General features: G+C 43.5%; 1 protein-coding gene across 1 annotated transcript in view; it reads left to right on the top strand.

The window, feature by feature from the left end:
- The window catches only part of MSRB3 (methionine sulfoxide reductase B3), a gene marked incomplete at its 5' end in the record, with an annotated part of 86,647 nt that extends 66,889 nt beyond the window's left edge, over positions 1-19,758 (top strand). Inside the window, 2 exon segments of the mRNA XM_082310610.1 lie at positions 11,886-11,983; positions 17,049-19,758. Coding sequence (XP_082166736.1) covers positions 11,886-11,983; positions 17,049-17,213 — 263 coding nt within the window. The 3' untranslated portion in view covers positions 17,214-19,758.
- Positions 19,759-20,164: the final 406 nt, after the last annotated feature.

Genomic DNA, 20,164 nt, shown 5'->3' with positions numbered 1-20,164 from the left:
ATTCTGTATAATATTACTTCACCCAGGTGATCTTGAAATTCTCTGTACCTAAAGTCAAGGCCCTTGTGGATGTGAGGATCTCTCTGGAAACCTCTCTGAGAACTTTTCCATGTCAAAAGCTAAGCATGTGCCCAAATAGGAAGCTGGACCAGGTCTACCGGTATCATATAGGATAATATCATATATAACCATCTAGCTACCAGCACGGGTAAAATATCTAATAGAAAGCATTCAGCCTCACTTCTGCGTGCCAGGGAGAAAGCTAAATTTTCAGTTACAAACTTTACATCAAGGACTGTCTTTCCCTGTATGCCTTTGCAATGGTTAGTGGCTTGATTGCACTAGGGCCTGTAGGATATCTGATAGTGCCATTAATGAATTTTAAATAAATGACTTCACAACTTTGCAAAAGCAAGCCAGACAATTAGTTTCTTTTAAATTGAGACTTCATCTAAAAATGAAATAGTCCCCTCAGCCCCACGCGGCAGCTTCTGCAGCCATCAACTTGCTTTGCACCTTTAAAGAAAAAAAGGAGCAGGGCACAGGGAGTAAAAATAAAAACAGCTTCAGGTTGTTTAATTTCCTGTTTGTTTAAATTTGTCCTTCCTGACATGCAGATTCATCACACTCCTTTCCTGGTGACTACTTCATTAGATTAGTTTAGTTAGGTATTCAGAGGGATTTTTATCTTCTGACTCATAAAATTCTTGTATTCCCCTAAGAATTTCCTGTGTCTGACTGGATTTTTATGTCTTTGTAGTTTTAGCTGGACTCCTTGAAGAAGTTGCTTTTTAAATGACTCTGCTTTTGAGGTCTCCAAATAGCATCTGAGGAGCTAGCTCAGACCCCGATTCCTGCTTTTCAAGAAAACTGATCCGTGTCAGCACTTCGCCTCTTAAAATTTTAATCAGCCATTTTTCTTAATCTTTTTAAGCATTTCCTCTCCCAACAGTATTTCCCCTTGCTGCCCATGCCCTTTCCAGGTGTCCGTGTCAGGGTATTTTTGCCCAATTCGGAAAATGCACCCCGGCGGCTGAGAGTGCAGCCTGCAAGCCTGTCCCATCAGGTTTTCATCACTCACTTGCCATAAAGCAGAGAGCTAAGGTTACGAGTATATTGGACCATTTAGCAGTTGATGAGAAATGCCTTTGTATATCCCTTCCCTGTCTCTTTTTAGTCCTTTCTGAGGAGGGTGAGAGCCAGGTTAGGCTGGAGCCCTGGTGTGGGGGTTCAGTGAATGGAAGGGGATGCTTTTTGACGTGCGAGCTCCAGAAATGCGTCGAGCGATTGTAGCGCCAACTCGCCGGCTTGCACAAGAGCTTCGTCTGCCTTCGTTCCCCTCTCTGCGTGAAGCGACGGCGCTTGGCTGCCCTTGGTCATCGGAGCTCGGTGCTACCGTTCAATGTCTTTGAACGCAAGGAAGCAGATAGCGCAACGGCACCGTGCTTGTTTTCCCAAAGTCTGGGTGAAAAAGCAGAAAACAACTGGTCGCCCTTTCCGGTTTTGGGGTCTTTTCTCCTCTCCCGGATCACAGTGTTTGGCTGCGGCGGCAGCTCCTAGATGCGAGCCGCGAAACGCAGCTTTAAAACAGCCGGCACGCGTGTTGTCCGCAAGGTTGCCTTCCCCAGCACATCGCTCGTGGCATCGGCAGGTGGAGACAAGAACAAGGCTATGGGCTGCGCCGCGCCCGCCCGCGCCGCCGGGCCCTGCCGGCCTCCCCCCGCCCTGAGGCGGCAGCCGGCGCCCCCGAGGAACCGCTGGGGCGGCCGCCGCCCGCGCCCCCCCCGGCCCGCGCCCCCCCCGCCGGCCCGGCCGCTCCCGGCGGCCTGCGCTCCTTCCCCCCCGGCGCCTGGCCGGGCCCTCGGCGCAGACAGCCCTGCCGGAGGCAGCGGGAGAGGGGGAGCGGCGGGGATGGTAGGCATCCCCTTCTTCCCCAGACGCCATGGCCGGCCGGCGCTTCCTTTCCCTTCTCCCTTTCCCTTCTCCCTTTCCCTTCTCCCTTTCCCTTCTCCCTTTCCCTTCTCCCTCCAGGGTTTTCATCTGGGCGATACCCGCGTGTGATGTTCAGAGGGTCGGAGCAGCCGGCGTGCCCGACAGCGGGCCTGCACAGCGGGCTGTACAGGGCACCCTGAGCGCGGGCACCGTGCGATGGCTGGCGCCCGAGCAGTGGAGTCGGGACATCGGCTCCGCCAGGGCTTGGGACATCCGAATGGCCCAGAGGAGGAAGCCCGGGGAAACACAAATACGAACCAGCCCTCAGTGTTACGGAAGAGAGTATCCAAAGCGCGTCCATAGCTGACGATGTGAATGGCGGCCACGGCTGGCCTGGTGCTGTGGGAGGCACTGTGTAATGGAGACAAATCCCCGTGAGTGCGGAGAGTTTTCCTCGAGATACCTGAATGCATCTGTTTGAGGACTGCATGCCCACTCCTAGCATCTTGCCTCTCTCCAGTTTTCTCCTGCACATTGGCCCATTTCCTTTTGGTGATTCTCTCTAAATCATCTCTTATTTCTCTTGCTTATAGCATCAGGTTTCTTTTCCAAGACAATTACTCCCTTTTACGTATTTCTTTACCTAAAATAATGTAAAAAGAAAACAAGACCTTGAAGTGAGTTGGCCATTTATAAACCAATATTATTTGTCTGCAAAAACATGCAGTGGGTCAAATTGACTTCCACTGTGACCATTCGTACTGTGCCTAATTACAAATGCTCGTAGCTTAGGTTGAAAATGACTTCCATGTCTTGAGCAGTTTGTGCATGGTACGTTTGTTTTGGTTAAATTATTTATTCAAGTAAAAAATATAATAGAAGGCTAATCCAGAAGAAAAAGAAGAAATCAAAGACGTGGTCACGTGAGGAATAGCACAAGCACTGGAGCAAATAAGAGACCTGTGCTGAGCTGATCTGCTCAGCAGCCATGTTATCGCTTGCTCACTCTTTGGGTGATTCCAGAGGCAAGCTGGGCTTCCCCCAGCAGAGCATTAAAGGAGAACAGCTCCTCATGAGATGATTGTTTTTAAGCAGTTTGCTGTTTCTTTCCTTGGACTGTGTCACCGGCTACATAGTATGGCTGTGAAAAGTTTTCCTTTGAAATCTTTCTTGAAAGAAAATATGGGCTTTAGCAGAAAGGGCATGCTTTGCTTTAGAAACCGTAACAGAAAGCAAAACAGAAGGTGAACATTATAATCTGAAATATGAACTTTTCCATTTCAGTAGTTTCAGTTTTCAGAAGTTTTCAAACAGAAAACTTAAAGGAAAAGGAGTGTGTGGGAGTGTGTGTGCACATGTATATTGTTTTTGTCAGGCTTTTCTGTGAAGAAAGGTCTTTATTTTCTAGTCAGCATTATTACCTACCTCCTTTTGTTTGCATAAGAGGTTGTTAAAAAGATTTAAGCCTACACCACCACCCCCCGCCCCGCAAACCAACACTGACTCCAAACAATCTAACCCCACAAATCATTCCTTCCTTCTTCTTTTCGGATTTTCTGCAGTGCCTATAGCTGTTGCATCCTTTTGTGTGCATGACAGCGCCGTGTTCAACTGCGTGTTCTAGAGACAGTCTTAGGCAGAAGGCAATGTAAAGCTACCTTGGGTGCCAAGTCCAAGGTGGCAGAAGTACCTCAGAAGTCTTTGCATGGAGCTGCAGTGAGTAGCTTTCGCACTTCCCAGATGAAGGAGGGCTTCATGGCAAGGTTCCTTGCAGGGCTTGATGAGCCTGTAGCTCGTGATGAGATTTTCCTGCACTGGGATGAAAATCCTACTCTGGAAATGTATCTATTTTAAGGACTAGTTTAGTGGATAAGCTGTAATATTAGGCAAAGAGGAGGGTTTTGCTCTCCATCACTTCATGGTGGCATCAGAAGGAGCCATACCACACCTTCCTGCAGAGTCTTGTCCTGTGGCCAAATGGCCCTGACCGCAGACCTGGTGGTTTGTGGCTCTGTTTTTACCCTGCTGTTCAGTATTCGTTCGGTCAACCTTGGGCAGACATTGCCATCTGCTAACTGCCCCAGTCTTGGCCCAAATCCTGACAAAAGCTTTCCTTGATGGCCAAGAAAATTATGTCCCTTCTTAGTTATTTGTGACCAAGTTCTCTCACCAAGACATCTCATTCAATATCTAAAGTAAACAGAAGAATGGGGGCCTTTGTCTTTTTTTTTTGTTTTAATCAGTGTAATAACTCTTTCCCTTTTTTCAGAACTTTATAACTGGAATGAGAGCCTGTTTGTCCAGCTGTAATGAGGAGGGTGCTTGTCTGTAGAAGGAGGCTCAGTAGAAGGAGCAGAAGGCTGTGCTTTTTTTGAGTTAAAAATAATTCTGTCAGAATTCCACCTCTGTAGTTTCAGTTTTAGTGTGTAACTGAGTTCTGGCTGTTCTTTACAAACTTTGTTTCCCAGACATGCATAACAATACTACAGGAAAATATTTCAACAAACAAATTGTGGATGTTCATTACTTGAAACACCCCATGACAAATTTTTCAAATATGTACTTCATCTGTGACTGCCGTTCATTTCAGTGCCAGACGCTGATTATTACAAGGTTGCATTTGCTGGTTTTTTTTTTTTTTTTTACTTTCTCTGTGAACACACTGCATTAGGATTCCAATTTTGTCAAATCACTTCCATTGTAAGGCCTGCCAGCTCTACTTCTATCCTGATTTACTCATCCTATATGAAAGCTTCAGTTATTTTAGTGAATTGCACAGATAACTCATGGGTATACCGACTGCAAGATATTTTGCAATATATACATTTGTTTTACCAATACTGCTTTTGGAAGGAAAACTAAAAAACATTTATTCGAAGGTGAACGCTTTGGACTGAGGTTACTAGGTCAACAGTAAATTTTAAGAACTATTTGAGACATTTCTTGATGGCATTTTAAAATTATAGCTTAAGGTTACACTGCTTCACATGATTCTGTTTGGTTCCTTTGATGCTGAAGATCTACAGCTGACTTATGTGTAAGATATATTTTTAAAAACATTAGCCGTGATTTAAAGTAACAAGAGACACTGTTCAGATGAGGGGAGAAACCCATCCTTTGGGAGGAAGTGAGTTAGGTTCCGTAGTTTTGTTGAACCTGAACCAAGAAAGAAACCATTAGTAACTCAATCTTTGTAAGAAGACTTGAGGAAGATCCCAGCTCCTGCCTACCTGTTGATTTTAGCAGCAGCCCAGACATTGGAGGTATCAGGAGTGTTATAAAGGAAGGCTCTAAAACAGCCGGCTTGTATTTAGCAGTATTTTGGAGCACAGTGAAAGGACTAAGGAAGCAGCTAGGGCAATAGCAGTATTGTGATACAGTTATTAATTGCTAAAGAGAGCAGGCCCCATGCTTTCATTGCTCAAGAGACATCAGGGGCATTCTTGTTCTGAAAAATTCAGATGTCAAATGAAATTGTAGATGCGAAGTTTCAGATCTCCCTCAACAATCACTTTAAACAAATATAACCTCCTCCCACTAACAAAGAAATAAATCTGGATTGCATATGCAGTTTCATAGTAAGTTGTTTTGATGCTCAGAGTGCCATAGTGGAAGAAAACAAATACCACCTTTATTTATGGCTTTCACTTTTTTATTTCCCAAGAGAGAAACATAAAGCAAAAAACAGATGACGATTGTCTCATAAAAGCTGCTGTTAGAAGTTCAATTGTTCTGTGAAATTCCCTTCCCACACTGTTCTGTCAGAGTGGTATTTGCCTGCTGCGGTAGCCCAGCTTTGCTGCTAAAGACAGGTAGTGTGTTAGAGATAAGCCCTCTCTTTACTTTTCCTTCCAGAATTAAGCTTAATTTTGTCTTTGTCGTCCCCCCCCCAACCTAGCTACCACTCCGACGCTCTGTAAGTTCTGCTGAAAAACAGTACCATGTTGTCCTTCTTGTAGCTGGATGGTGCTGGAAAGGACCGACTGTTTTCTTCCCAGTGGAATACATATCTAATGTAAAGTCGTTTGCTGGTGAACGAGAACGTTTCTATGCCTGATTCTGTTTCTGGCTACATTTGGGTAAATTAGATGAATGTCCACTGAAAGTAGTGTTACCTGATGGTAAAATATTTGTAACTAAGAATATTTATTGTGCATTCATCATCATGGAGATATTATGAAAAATAACCCAGGATGTTAGCCAAAAAAAAAGCTCTATATCTGCACAGACATTCTACATAATAGCAATATGTCACTTTGTAGTTCTACATTAAACTTGTATGTGAGAAGTTACAGCTGTGGATGCCTGCGTCTTTCAGATTCTGTTTCAATAAACCTGTGAGAAAGAAAAAAGTGAAGGCCCTTCAGCTTTACAGCAGTTTCAAAGCAGAAGCTTTATTACCTTTTTTTTAATCCTATACGCTTTATGTTTTTACACAGACATAGCTTCTCAGTGAAGATAAATGATGAGACTCTACCTTAAAAAGCCTTTGGGTTTTCATTAATCCGCATTAGGTTAAAAGGGAATCAGAATTCTAAAAATACAGCACATCAGAGAAACAAGGTATTTTTCAGGTCAAGGTCCTCTTTTCCATCTGGTGCCATTTGGTAGTTCTAACATCTTCCATCTCCCCCTACTTCTCCATCTGTAAATAACTCACTGAAGTAAATGCTTGGAATAATTACAGCAAAGAATGATAAAATGCAGGTTGAACTTAATCTCTGTGGGATCTAAAATGGAAAACATAACTACAGACATCACAGTTATTGAAAAACTGTGGAGGTCTCCAGTCGGCAGGTGTATGAAATGGGAATAATGTCAGAGCATTAGATGCTTTGGGATTGCAATTGTGCTGTTCAAAAAAATGTCAAAAGGAATATTAGTTCAGGAAAGGGGAAAAAATAGCCTAGCAGGGCTGATTTTCAAAAGCAGCCTGCCATTTTGCCTCTGCAAATAATTATAGACTCATATTTTAACGGTTAGATGTCTTAAGTGCTTGCATCCATTTATTAGGAAGTTGGAGATCTAACTACAACAAAATGTGCGCAAACTTACAAAACTGGAAGGAGGTTTGAGATGCTTCTAAAATTGATCAATGAATTAACAGCTGGACTGCTTTCCAAAAGTTTATGGGAACAAAATGTCTTTTTTTGCATGAGGTCAGCATTGCCTCAAGAAAGAGTCCTGGAGTAGCCCACGAGATGAGGTGCTTGAGAACCTCCTGGGTTAATGTGAAAGAACCAATCTGCTCCTGCTGGGGTTTCGTATCTCCACCAGGAATGCACAAGGGGGGCTGGACTGTAGGCACGCTGTTCGCTGTCGCTGCCTTACTCAGGCATTGCAACTGCTTTGGCATCTCAATTTAAGAAGGAGACAAACTGTTCAGTTTGTCAGTTGTCTGGGAGTGCTGTGTGCTGGCTGCCTGTGTTGTCGTGATACCCACCGTGTGCCCGCTGCCTGTGTAGGTGCCTGCCTTAGGCGGCTCGTTAGTAATACGGACTCAATCAGGTACCTAGAGTAGGAGGTCTGAAAGTGAGAAAGAAGATGCCTCTTTTGAATGATTTGAAACCCTATGCCCAGGACTGCAAAAGGAGCATCCAGCATAGGTTACCAGAGCCAACATTTCTCTTCCTCCCTGTTCTTCACTGTTGCTGCCCAGGGCAGTACCAGCCCATCTCTGCTCTGAAGAAACCACTCTTTGATGGAGAGGCATGAACCACTGTCTCCTCTTTGCCAGAATAGGGACCATTATGAAAAACAAAAGATTTGGTTTTGGTGAGGGGGCGTGGGGTGAATTTTAGAAACGCTGTGCAGCTTTTACAAAGTATTTGGGGGATGTCCCAGAATGAGGAGGAATGGGACATGACTCAGTATGTGTGACACCCAGCAGCATAAGATCCTTTCTATTACTCATGCAGGATGGAGCGGAAAAGATCTGTCAGTAATGTTCAGTTTACACATGGTTTTCACTTAAGTACTTGACAGAAGAAAGTTTCATTGCTTCATTTAGTGCATTTTAAATCCAAGAAAGGATACTTGCTATATATCTGAAAAGCTATTCATCTCCGTGGCTGGCTTATTAATGTACCAGAAACTGGCCCTTAGGACATAGTGGCCTGACTCCCATATAAAGGGTCATCAGAGTGAGCAGAAACACAACAGACTCTTATTTTAGAGCCCTTTTCTATTGCCCGTGTGATGCAAAGTGACTGTGAAAATAAGAATGAGCCCATTTTAAATGTTTATAATGTGATAAAAATTGCTGACCGTTATTGTGTCATACTCTCCCTCAAATTAAACTTAACATTCAAGGATAAACGTATTCACAAATCTTAGCTGCTGTTCACACACACAACAAAATGTGCAAATGTCATTTGAAGTTGTTCACTCAGCTGGGAGACTCCCCCCACCCCATCGTGTCTCCTGCAATTACCCTTTGCCCCTTTCCTCCAGCAGCTATTTCTTCCTGGCTCTTATGTTTTGCCATCCTTCAAAAGACAGCGGGCCCCGCTCCTGCTGCCCATCGGCGGTGGTGAGCTAGACCTGACAGAAAGCCATCACCCGGGGAGGGTTGGGACTCGGCACCAGCATTTGCAATGGGTCTCCTCCAGCGCTCAGTCACTGCAGGGTTGCTGTTTCTCAGCTCAGCAGAAGAGATCCAAAACAGGCTTCTTCCCCCCCCCCCCATTCCCACAGAAGCATGCCCTTTCCGAGTAGCCGGATAGCCGTCAAAGGCAGGCTGAAGCTTTAATGCACAGCTAACAGCAGTCTAAAATGCACAGCGAGTCAGCCATTTTGCAGCCTTACGGCAGGAAGGAGGCAGGCGCTCGGGAGGACAGGAGTGGAGGAGCAGCAGCCAGTGAGACAGCAGGAGAAGCAGCCTGGGCCTTGCAAAGCGGAGGCCACTGCTGGGTCATTCACCACTTACAAAGACAGAAAGATCATGTGAAGAGTCCACAGGGGTCTGGCTGGCTTGCTGCGTCGCTGGGAGTTGCCTGATGTGCAGGCAAGCAGACTGCTTCTACAGCTTGTTCCTGGCAGCTTTTGAAGCAGAGAAAATGGCCAGAGAAGGCTTAGCGAACTATCAAATGGGTTTTCCACTTTCGCTCAGGAGAGAGGAAATGAGACAGCAGAGGGGGATTGATTTTCCTGGTGAGTCTGGCTCATCAACTCAATGAGCAGTTCACTTGTCTTCCTCTCCAGGTCGGCAGAGCGTTGGTGTGTCTCGCCGTGCCCTTCAGGACCTTGTCTGTTGCAGGGTTGCTCAGTTTTCAGTCAACCCTCGTGGAGTTACTGGTTCGTCACAGCAGTGCTGGTGTCCGGCCTGCCACGTCACTCAAGAAGAGATGGCATCACCAAGAGTTAAAAGTCCACACTGTGGAGACACAGGCTCTTTCCTAGTCCCTGTCTTGGGGACCATATGTGGTGGTGGTGGAGCCTTTGTAACGTGTCACATGTAGCATGAACTGACAGCCTAAACTGAAGTCAATCCAGTTGGGTACAAAGGCTACTTCAGGAGGAGCTTGCCTGTTTATATAGGTTTCAGATGACTTCATTTTTCAAAAGTGCATGGAGTGCATCCAAAGCAAATAATTTTTCTGTGGTGAATGGGAAGACCAAAAGGAAAAGTCTGGAGAAAGGAGGATGGATGGTCTTCCTTTAATGTCAAAGCTGACATAAACACTTCTCCTTCAAACCCTTCTCACAAGATAATTTTCTCAGCAAGACACAGATTGCTTCAATCTCTGTGTAGCAGCCTTTGAAGCTTCCCCCTTATTGCTGTTATGGAGGAGGCAGGGTTGTCTGAGAATTTCTGCAGCACTGAAGTGTTCCTCCTCCAGAGGCTTTCACACAATCTGATAGTTGGTCGCTCCAAACAGCTCCCACTTTGGAACTTCTCAGCCATCACACAAGGGCAAACTGATATGTCTGGTTTGCAAAGTTATTAAATTAAAAAAGCTAAAAAGACTTCATTAAAAATATTCTGGCCAGCTCTGTGTAACACCTCAATTTTCATTAGACAGAGGCCCAGCTAAGATGACGAATGGTGTTGGAAAGGAGCCACCAATTAGGAAACATTAATTTTCCTGTCAACAGGATAACCCCTTTTGCAAAACTTGTCATATGTTTATTGCTTTTCTGTTTGTGAAGGTATTTGTTTGGCAGAGATATTTTGCATGAGGGGAAGAATTTATGATTTTTTTTTTATGGTTGTCATTGCTGCACTGTTTTGAGTTCCTGTCTTGTGGGATGTTTTCCCTGTTCAGAGTTCTTGCTCCTCAATCTGTCTCCTGTCTTCCATTTGCAATCCTTTTGGGGAAAAAAATGACTCTACTTACTTCTGCAGTGAGTTCTGGGGTGGAAACACTTGTGATAGTAGGCGCCTTGGGAGCATAGGACCTGGGGCTTGCAATGCCTTCAGGTTGCAGGCTTAGGAATGCTACTATATCGGTGTTCCCAAAAGGAAGAGAAATGCGTTTCTGAGCATTTCTTTCTTAAAAAATTATGCCTGTTATGCTTGCAGCCTAATAAGTGTTCTTCCATATTTAATGGCTTAAGATACAACTGAAGACATAAGTGTTTTTTTCCAGTTTACACACTTTCTTTACCCACATTCAGAAAACTTGGTAGCTTCCTCACTTCCTTTTAGTGTATAGGAAATTTTACTCACTTTACTTATTGGAAGCTGTATACATCCTTTATTCATCTGCATGCAGTGATTCGCAGCTGCTGCTGTGTTTCTTAAGAGCTTATTGCAAGTCATTTTATGAAATCATCAGTAACAAATGCTTAACAGATATTAGAAGAAGAAACAAGGAAGTTCTGTGTACGTGGGCATATGTGTAATGCACAGAGAGCAAGAGTTGCCTGTGCTTGTTGTTATATTTGGCAAGAGACTGAATGAGAAGGACAGATGGCCGGTGGGGTTTCAGATGGGCACTGGTAGATGTTGACATGACCTTAAAGCCTATCAGATGGGAACCCAGCTTCAGGAAATGGAGCATATGATGACAAGTTTTTGAGGGGTGGCTGAAAAGTTACAGCTGTGTAATGGGTATCTGCTGGGACACTGGATAGACCTGCGTTGTTTTTTACCTGTGTTGTGGAGAGGGGGAGGCTTGGCATGGAATAGTTAAAGAGTGGAAGGTCATTATTTAGATGGTAAGTGGCCATTACTTGTAGATCAGGTATACCCCTCATCATCATCTGGTGTCAGGTCACGTTGCTCAGCACTCAGCTAGCAGCTGTGTTGAACATACCTGTTAATGAGTGCAGTTGTTTTGTCCTGGATGCAGACCACATGCAGACCATCTTCTAGTGTCTAATATAGGCTTAGTTAGGACTCCACCTGTCCATGGCTGATCTGAAGCACTCATTACTGTTTTGAAATTAGACACAATGCTAGTCATCTCGTTGCCTCTAATGTGTGATGGGTCAGGGTCGGAGCACATCCTTCTGGGTGTGACCATGCTTTCATGAAAGCAAAGGTTAAGGCAGGTTTTGGGGCTCTAAATTGCAACTTACCAACTCTTTTTTTAAGGTACCTTTACACTGCAAAAGCAAAACCACTTGTGTTCCATAACATCTCACTGTTTGTCTTCAGGGTGGAATTTGTGGTTTTTTAAGCTGATGGTGAGGCTGAATCTGGCTTACCTGAGCAACCACCTTCGTGCCTGAGCTAAACTGCTACCACTGCTTGCGGTGGAGTGCAGGAATCTCTGTTGAGATGGAAGGTGGGCAGCTGGTGGCAGCTTGGTCCTTGCCTGTAAACAACTCTGTATTTAGGGGGGAGATTTTCCAAAGTACCTAAGTGATTTAGGATCCAAAATCTCCATTTCAGTTATTTCCAGGCTCTGAAGTGAGATAAACATTTTTCAAAGTGTGATTCTGTCTTGCTTTTTACAATGCCAGCTGCCACCAAGACTCTTAATTATCTTGTTCCTCTTTTCCAGGTTGGCCTTCCTTCTATGATGTGATCAGTCCTGACGCAATTACTTTCAATGATGATTTCTCCTATGGGATGCATCGGATTGAAATATCCTGCAGTCAGGTTAGTTTATAGCACACACAGACCATTCCGATGGCAAAGGCTGCAAAAATCATTACAGCGTGCTGTACTTTCCCTAAGATTTGCAAACCTTTCAGTTCCATTAAATAGTAATCATTGTGAGAGAGCACAATGGGTCGTAGGCATAACAGCTGGGTGGAACGAGCTGAAGGCACAAAGGGCTCGTTGGAATGCAGGTTGTTGTCTCGTGTGAGATTTAACAGAGCAGATGTAAATGGTTGGACTTGGTGCTGAATCTACAAAAATTGTCTTCCTGAAAAGGGTCCCTTCAAAGGAGCTCCTGAGCCTGAGCCTGGCCGACTGACTCCACACGTGAGCAGTTGAGAGGGAAGTCGAAAGCAGTGGAGCGACTGTCTGTGTGCTGATTCCATCACTGCGCATTACTGTGCAGCCGTGCTAACTCATTCCCAACACTCATTCCCAGCGCAGTCCTAATGGCTGCCTCACACAATCCCATCTGCTGTAATAATGAAGTCAGTAGTCATTCAAAACATGCCCAAATTTTCCGTTATCTGTCTTGTTCTACTCTCATCCTTTGTGCTGCCCTCCTCTCTGTGAAGAGAATGGCATAATCATTACCTAGCAAAGGGAGAAGCTGCTGCATTGGCGTTTGGCAGACGTACCCAGCAGCTTGCAGTCCTCTAGCTCCACATGCTCAAACTCCTCCTGAGAGAAGCAGCAGCTTCATTTGGGCCATGAGAATTTGCTATTCTCTTTCCTGACAGTATTGGTGGAGGGATAACTGATTTCATCCCTGACAATATGCATCCTTGCTAGTCAATCAGTCCTTGTATATAAATGCTCAGAGTTAAAAAGCTTTCCCAAAAAAGGCAAGATGGTCTTTAGGGAGAATCCATTAACTTCAGTCTGGGTAGAGGGTTTGCCCCAACATGTTAATGGCCAAATTAGCACGTCTGCTAGATGTCATGTGTACTACATAATTCTGTAGTTTTTACATTGATGATATGCTTTAGAAGATCCATTTCATACTTTTTGGGAATATCCATTTCCCTAAATTCCCTAGCGAGGTAGCAATGGGACTGCAGGCTGGGAATCTCGTGCTTCACCAGTGATTACTGGCATAATCAAAAACGCAACCCACTCACTTCAGCTCTGCCTAGTAGGCCTGAATAGTGCTAAAATCAGCGTGCTGCCGACCTGCTGAGCCTGTATCTGCTGACACCCTTCAAGAGATGGCCAGAGCTCCTGGTTTCACCTGAGAGAAGCCCAAGGCAGCCTGTGGTCAGGCCAAGGAATCTGGGAATGTCATTTACCTGTTGCCAAACAAAATAGCGTTAGCAGACCTGAGACCAGCAGTATTAGCAGCAGTCGCATGCAGACGCCATAAAATTAAAGCAAAACCAAAAACTGAATTTAAAGCATTAAGAAAAAAATACGACCAAGGTTGCTATATAATCCAATGGTAACTTCCTACCAGCTACTCCAGCTTCCTGGGGCAATAACCCCACTGATGATCAAGTCATGCAGGAAAATAGCTTGAGGAATGGTGAGCATCTTTGCAGCCACCGCTCAGCATAGTTAATACCACCGCATTGTATATCCATAACAAAACCATTTCCTCCCCTCCTTGGAGCCCTAGGAAGGTGAATCACACATGCAGCTGCAAAAAAACACAGTTTTACTGCAGCCTGGAAAGCAGTGGGATTGATATGGCAGGCCTTGGTAGAACTGGAGGGAAATACCCTCTCCCACACCCAAAACCTTATTAATCTTTTGCAGATGAAAAAGTAGTTGATTTTTCTTTAAAAGTCCTTCCACCTGTCTGAGAGAATAAAAAACCTCTCTTTTAATGTTCTCCATTATAGAAAGCAAACACTGGTGGAAAATTGCTGTAATATTAATCAAAGACATCCATGGGATTATCCTAGAAATAACTTCTACAGTTTTTTGGAAACACATCACCCTGGATATATTTCAAAGGTCAATGATTAGTGACAGGTAGAAGTTAATTACAAATGCATTTGAGGAATACTGTAAAACTGGTTGCATCTCTCTTTTTTTTTTTTCTCTTTCCTGCTGGAGAGTCCCTTCCCCTGAGGTCTCCCTAGCTATTATTTGTACCTGTACAAATCAATAAAATTCTGTAGTCACGGAAATACTGTTTGCACATTGATAGCTCGGACTCGGCTACAGCAGCTGACTGCAAGCTGCTTTCCCTGCCTCCCAGCAGCATATTAGAACCAGGAGGCTTGGGAGATCCAAGCATACTGACAGTTAGCCGTGACCCCCCTTTCCTGCTCCCAAACACATACTTCAGATGCTTTACTCTAACCGTTTCACCGTCCCAGTGCATTCTGCCCAATATATTTATGTGCAAGGCCGCAACAGATGATTGTTTCTTTTTGGGAGGCTTTGCAGACACGGATATACGTCCTAGAAAAATGGTCGGCACCTATTATGTGTGGGGAGGACAGTCAAATCAATTCATCCTTTGTACTCTCAGCTGAGGGCCAGGTTTCTTATACTGTGATACAAAGGATTGAATTACATTTCTTTTCAGGGCAGATGAGTTATAGAGTCCTCTACAGAGAGAATGGCCACATAAATTTTTGGTGAGGGGTAGTCTCAAAAGGTAACAAATTTTGCAGTAATCCAATCCTGGTGTGATTCTGCCATCACAAGAAGGTGTAGTGAGACTACCTTGGACTCTCACACAGCTTCTCAGGTTTTGCGAGGAAAACCTTTTTGATAGATTGTCTTTGTAGTCTGTATGTGAGTATATTACTCCTGCAGACCGTTTCTCTCTACGGTTTCTCTTGTTCTGTTTCTGTCCAGTGGAGAGGGAATGATTTATCTTTGGTTAAATGTTAATCTGGAAAAGATCTGTTTAACACTTCTAGCCAGGAGGTTTTGAAGCATTCTTAGTTGAGATGAGATGATTTAATTAGGATGCTGAGCATTTAGAAAAATACTCTCTCTGGGACACTTTACATTTTTTTAGATGTTTTTTCCCCAAGGTATGGAAAAGCTTTATGGTCAGGTGAAATGCCTCATTGTGAGAGACTCCACTCTGAGAAACAGCTCGGGTTTTCTGCCCAAACTGCCTAAAAAAGGCCTTCAATCTAAAGGAGTATGAAATAAAATAAGCAGTGGAGAATGGAGGAAAGGGTAGCAAGACAGCAGTCGTTCAGGAACAGGACTTGAAGCTTTGTCTTCTCTAGTTCCCATGCAACTTTCCTTTGCTTTTTCCTTATTTGCCATGTTTTGTCTTCCTTCCTTACAAAGCCGAGCAGCCGCTGCTTAACCCAAAGTCACCCACGCCTTTTCCCCTTGCCTGTGGGAGCTCGTCGTGCTGATACCACGGGCTAGAAGCGCCCTTGTTTGTTATTGGGGTCCTTGCTGGACTGCCGCAGCTGTTTGAGCGACACTTCCCCAGGAGCAGGGAGCCTGCCCTGGGATGTGGCTGCGCGGGTGGGACGGACGGGCCGGAGCACTGAGGCTTCACATGCCTGCCTGCCCTGCTCCCAGAGTCTGGGAGGATTATTGTTTCAGCTGTCACTAAACGAGAAGAGTTTCTGTCCCTCCTAGCTGGTGTGAGAGCCTCCCCCAGCATTTCAGTCTGTTGAGAGGGTTTAACCTGAAGCCAAGACTTCACCTGCTTCTACAGACACCCTTCCTTCTGCTTTGGTGAATTAAAGGCCGTAACAGCAGGAGAACATTAGCAACACATTAACTGCAGGGTAGAGATTTGCCATCACTAACTCATTCACCGTTCAGAATAATCAGTATTGCCTGTATGTATTTGGGATACTATGAATTAATTAAACGTTAAGAATAATTTGCAGTCTTTAATTTTTGCTGTCTGACTGTGAGCCCACGAGCAGCTCTGTGATCTCAGTTACATCATTCTGGCTCTCACTGAGATCAGCTATTGACTTGAAAGGCCAAGGCTCTTTGGTAAAGCAGCATGACTTTCCTGTTCAAGATAAATATTTCTCCAGTGCAAGGTTTTATTTTTTTATTTCTCATGGCAGGCTGTAAAAATGAACTTGTGGAATTCAGGTGACTAATTACAAGAAGTTCTTATTATCCAGATAAGTTGTCAGCCATAATGTGCAGTGATAGTAATCCTAGTTTTTGAATAAGGATCAACTGGATCAGCTTCTTCAAAAAATTGTACTCTTCTGTAAAGCAGGGGACTATTACCTTTCTTACAGACAGGAGCAGTAGTGTTCACCCTGAATACCACTGCGAGTATCTGAGGCTGACTGATACAGAACAAAAGTGTCAACAGACCATCTGTAGTTTCATATTCCTTACAAAAAGCAAATTCAGCATCATTCCTATTTATAATTACTCCCAGCTAAAGATTATTCATTCAGAAATATTTTACATATCTTCACTACAGGTCTTTTTCAGTCACCTGTCCCTGTCTCCTACATACTACAGAAAATAGTATGAGATGAGTAGTGGATGAGCTCCATCCCCTCCAGGGGCGAGAAGCAGAGGTGTAACCAAAAGGACACTGATGCTCAAAAGAGTGCCAGGCTGTGGAAAGAAAAAAAAAAAAAAAAGAGTATGAGGGCATACTCCAAAGAATATCTTCACTGCTTTAGGATCACCAAGGGGTTTAGTGTTTTCTTACCGAGGGGCATAGCAGATGGCTGCAGGCTGAGGAGGGCCCAGAGCTCAGGCTGCCCCTTTCTTACACAGCTGTCCTTACAGCAGTAAGTGAAACGTGGGCAGTGCTGCCCTCACCACCGTGTTTTTAACTGAGCTCCTGCCATGAGATCATTACAGGGATAGGTGGCTTCTCAGAAATAGTGGCCCAACTAAATATATTCAGTGGCACGAAGGGAAACACCCAGGAAATATGGGCTTGAAGTCTTAGGCACCCGTGGTGTCTCAGAAGGTCATCTTCCTGGATCACCCTTGCAAATAAATGTAGGTTGTAAGTCCCACTTGAAAGGGCGATGTAGGCACCGATGTGCTTCCTTGGAAGCGGCTGTTAGTCATTGCTTAACACCACGGTGATGCCATCGAGCTGCACAGAGACACAGTGATACTCTATTGTATTTTGTTTCAGTGTGGTGCTCACCTGGGGCATATTTTTGACGATGGACCTCGCCCAACTGGCAAACGGTACTGCACAAACTCTGCTTCGTTATCTTTCAAGCCAGCAGACAAGAACAACGCTGGAGAAGGCAGTGGTAACGCCAGTCCTGCCCAAACAGGCAAAGCTGAGCTGTAGGAGGAAGCAAAGCCTGCAGGAAACTGCGCTGATCCCACACAGCTTACAAGGAATGTTTTCTAAGTTGCCTGCTCTCTTATATCCTAAGAATGTTTAAATGTATGAAAGTATTTTGCACCATCCTTCTTCTTCCTCACGTTTTCGGAACTGAGGCCTTGCCTGCCAGTGCATTTACTATATAATTGGATTGAAAAATGTGTTGACTGACTCCACAGGTTTTCTTTTCCTTTCTTTTCTTTGAGATTGTTTTGGGGGATCCTTAAATCGAGAGGCTTTGGCATCATTAGTTATTAGTTTCTTCTTAGTGCTGTGTTACTCTAGGTTTGAACACGATTCCTTTTTGTGTGGGAGATGGGACTTGTGTTTATCTCCAGTCTATAGGAAACTTCTGGGCATAAGAAAATCCTGAATTCCTAGCACATCTCTGCTTTGTTCTGACTTGCGAGGCATGCAGCCTTTGGTCATATGTATTCAGCCATCTCCCAGCATCAGCCGCACCCTGCAAAAACTTGTAGTTATGGCTGTTCCTTCCCGACTGAGAGAGATGGATGAGATGTAAAGCCCATCCTTTGGCTAATTTACTGCCAAAATTTCAAGGGTGTGGTTGAAAGGATGTAAACATTGTCTCAGCATCTGTTTTTCCCCTTTGTTTGGTATTTAAATCAAGGTTTTAACTAGTAAGGCTCACTTTTGCGGGCTACTAATGAGGCTTTGTCTTTTGGTGAGGCCTGTTCAGCAACTGTAACTCAAATCTGAATTAAAGGTGAAATCTGCAGGGGGTAATTATATGGACAAGTGCAGAGAGAAACTTGAGAAGTGAAGTAGATGAGGGATGACACTAGGCTCTTTATCTTGTCGGTTGCTACAAGGATTCAGAAACACGACAGTTTCTGCTAAAAAGGAATTTAGGAATGAATGCGGCGGAATGAGGGAGACCCTCCTGGAGTATCCAGTTTTAAAGATTAGCTGGTCTGGATGCATACTGCCTACAAGGCCACAGCCTTTAATCTGTGCAATTGCGGTGTGGGACGTGAGTGAGGGGGTTGGTTTAAGAAATTAGGAAATGAATTTGAAAAAAGCCTGTCAGAGCTCCAGAAGTTTTCATGTAGCAAAATTTGCTGTCCCATAAGATGTTTTTCACAGCTGCTTTTAGATTTTGTTGAGTAACAGTTTGTCTAGAATTGTGCATAATACTGTTCTTTAAGCTATACTATACGCTATTTGCTAACACCACTTTGCCTTTAAGCATTGAGAGACTTAATATAGTATTTAATTTTATTAGCAAACTTTGTGACTAACATATTTGGATCCAATTTTGTTTCTAGTAGGAGCAAAGCGACCACTGATTTTTATGGAAGCAGGATTGAGGTTTTTATGTCAGTGATAATAAACATATTATCTAAACTACAAACATCTTTCAGTTAAAATATACCTACTGTAAAAGCATATGGAATGGTCAGAATTGCCTTTTTTTAGCAACATAAGACAGACATGAAAAAAGCGTACAATACCTTAACATCGAATAGATGCAAATAAGGATGATAAATATTTAGAGCTAAAACACTCGGGTTCTGCTGTAGCGAGCACCTACTCATATGAGTATTCCCCCAGATGTCATGCAAGGAATTGCTCATCAGCTGCAGGAAAGGTTGTGCAGCCTGACCTTTGGTGTTTCAAGGCGGTCGAGTTTTTCCTGGTCCCATTGGTTTTTAGCGATTTCTTCTAGAAGGACTGCTTTTATCCCTTGCCTTTATTTAAAGAAAAGTAGGTTTTCTCTACCACATTTTCTGACATAAACATAAAAAAGGCAGCATCTATAAAAATGTGGTACATAAATGTGGTTTAATTCCAGATTGCTGTTGGATTTAAGTGTTATCAAATTTCAGTATATTCCTGCCTTATGTTAAAGAAATATATTGCTTAAACTTCAGTACGCAGTAATGTATGCTGTCCACCAGGAGATTTATTTTTGCAGGATATGGAGTGCAATGAAATGAGTCAATATGGTGAGGTGTATGTGATCTCTGGGAGTTAGACCATTTAACATAGGAAATGCATTGTTCTCTCTTGCGCGCAAACTATACCACAGTGCAGTGCAAGGTAAGACAGATTTCCTTTTATTGCTCTTAGAAGATGCTAGTAAGGGCTAGTATTGAACCCTCCAAATTTGGTTCAGTCTGGTTATCATCATGACAGGGAAACTTGGGAGCTGAGCACAATGTATAGAATAATAGGAGAATATTTCTGTATGTTTAAATTTTGCACTGTCTAGATGCTTATAAAAACTGAATGCAAACTCTGTAGAAATAGCAAACTATATTTTATAATATCTCTATTGTTACTCAGATGTTTAAATAGCATACCTTAAAATATCATGTAAGTCACACATGTTATTTATATATGCTATATATATATATATAAAATTGCACATGTTTTTTATATATATATATACGTACACAGACATATATTATCCAAGTATAATTTTAGCCTTCGGTACCTTTTTAATAACTAAAACCTTTCCTTAAGAGAGTTCAATACTTTTAAGAAATCGAATATACATTTTTCAAATTAAATTTGTTTTCATATATTTGTTGTACACAAATATAAAATAAATTTCTTTATAAATAATTCTGTTCTCCTTCCTTATGTATCTGGTTTTATGTCAGGTTTTTGCGCCCCTAGCTGCAGCATGTCTTAGGGAGGTGCTTTTACTTTGCTTTCCCTTGCTTACTGTGAATATTATATATCCAGCACTTTATCTCCAGCAGGTTTCTGGCAGGGGTGCAGCACTGCAGGGTACCAGGTGTCCTTGCACTTACCTGCTTTCAAGAGAGTATCACAAGCACCCAGGCACAATAGAGAGGGAAAATGTTTAGAGAAAGACTCAACTTTTACTTAGCAAAACTTCTGGCCGTTTCCAAAAGACGCGGTGTGGGATGTGGTGAGTCGCA

Source organism: Platalea leucorodia (genome assembly GCF_965183815.1).
Source record: "Platalea leucorodia genome assembly, chromosome: 4".
In the NCBI taxonomy this organism is placed as follows: domain Eukaryota; kingdom Metazoa; phylum Chordata; class Aves; order Pelecaniformes; family Threskiornithidae; genus Platalea; species Platalea leucorodia.
Note: the sequence above shows the minus strand (reverse complement) of the source record. Positions and strands in the feature narration are given on the sequence as shown.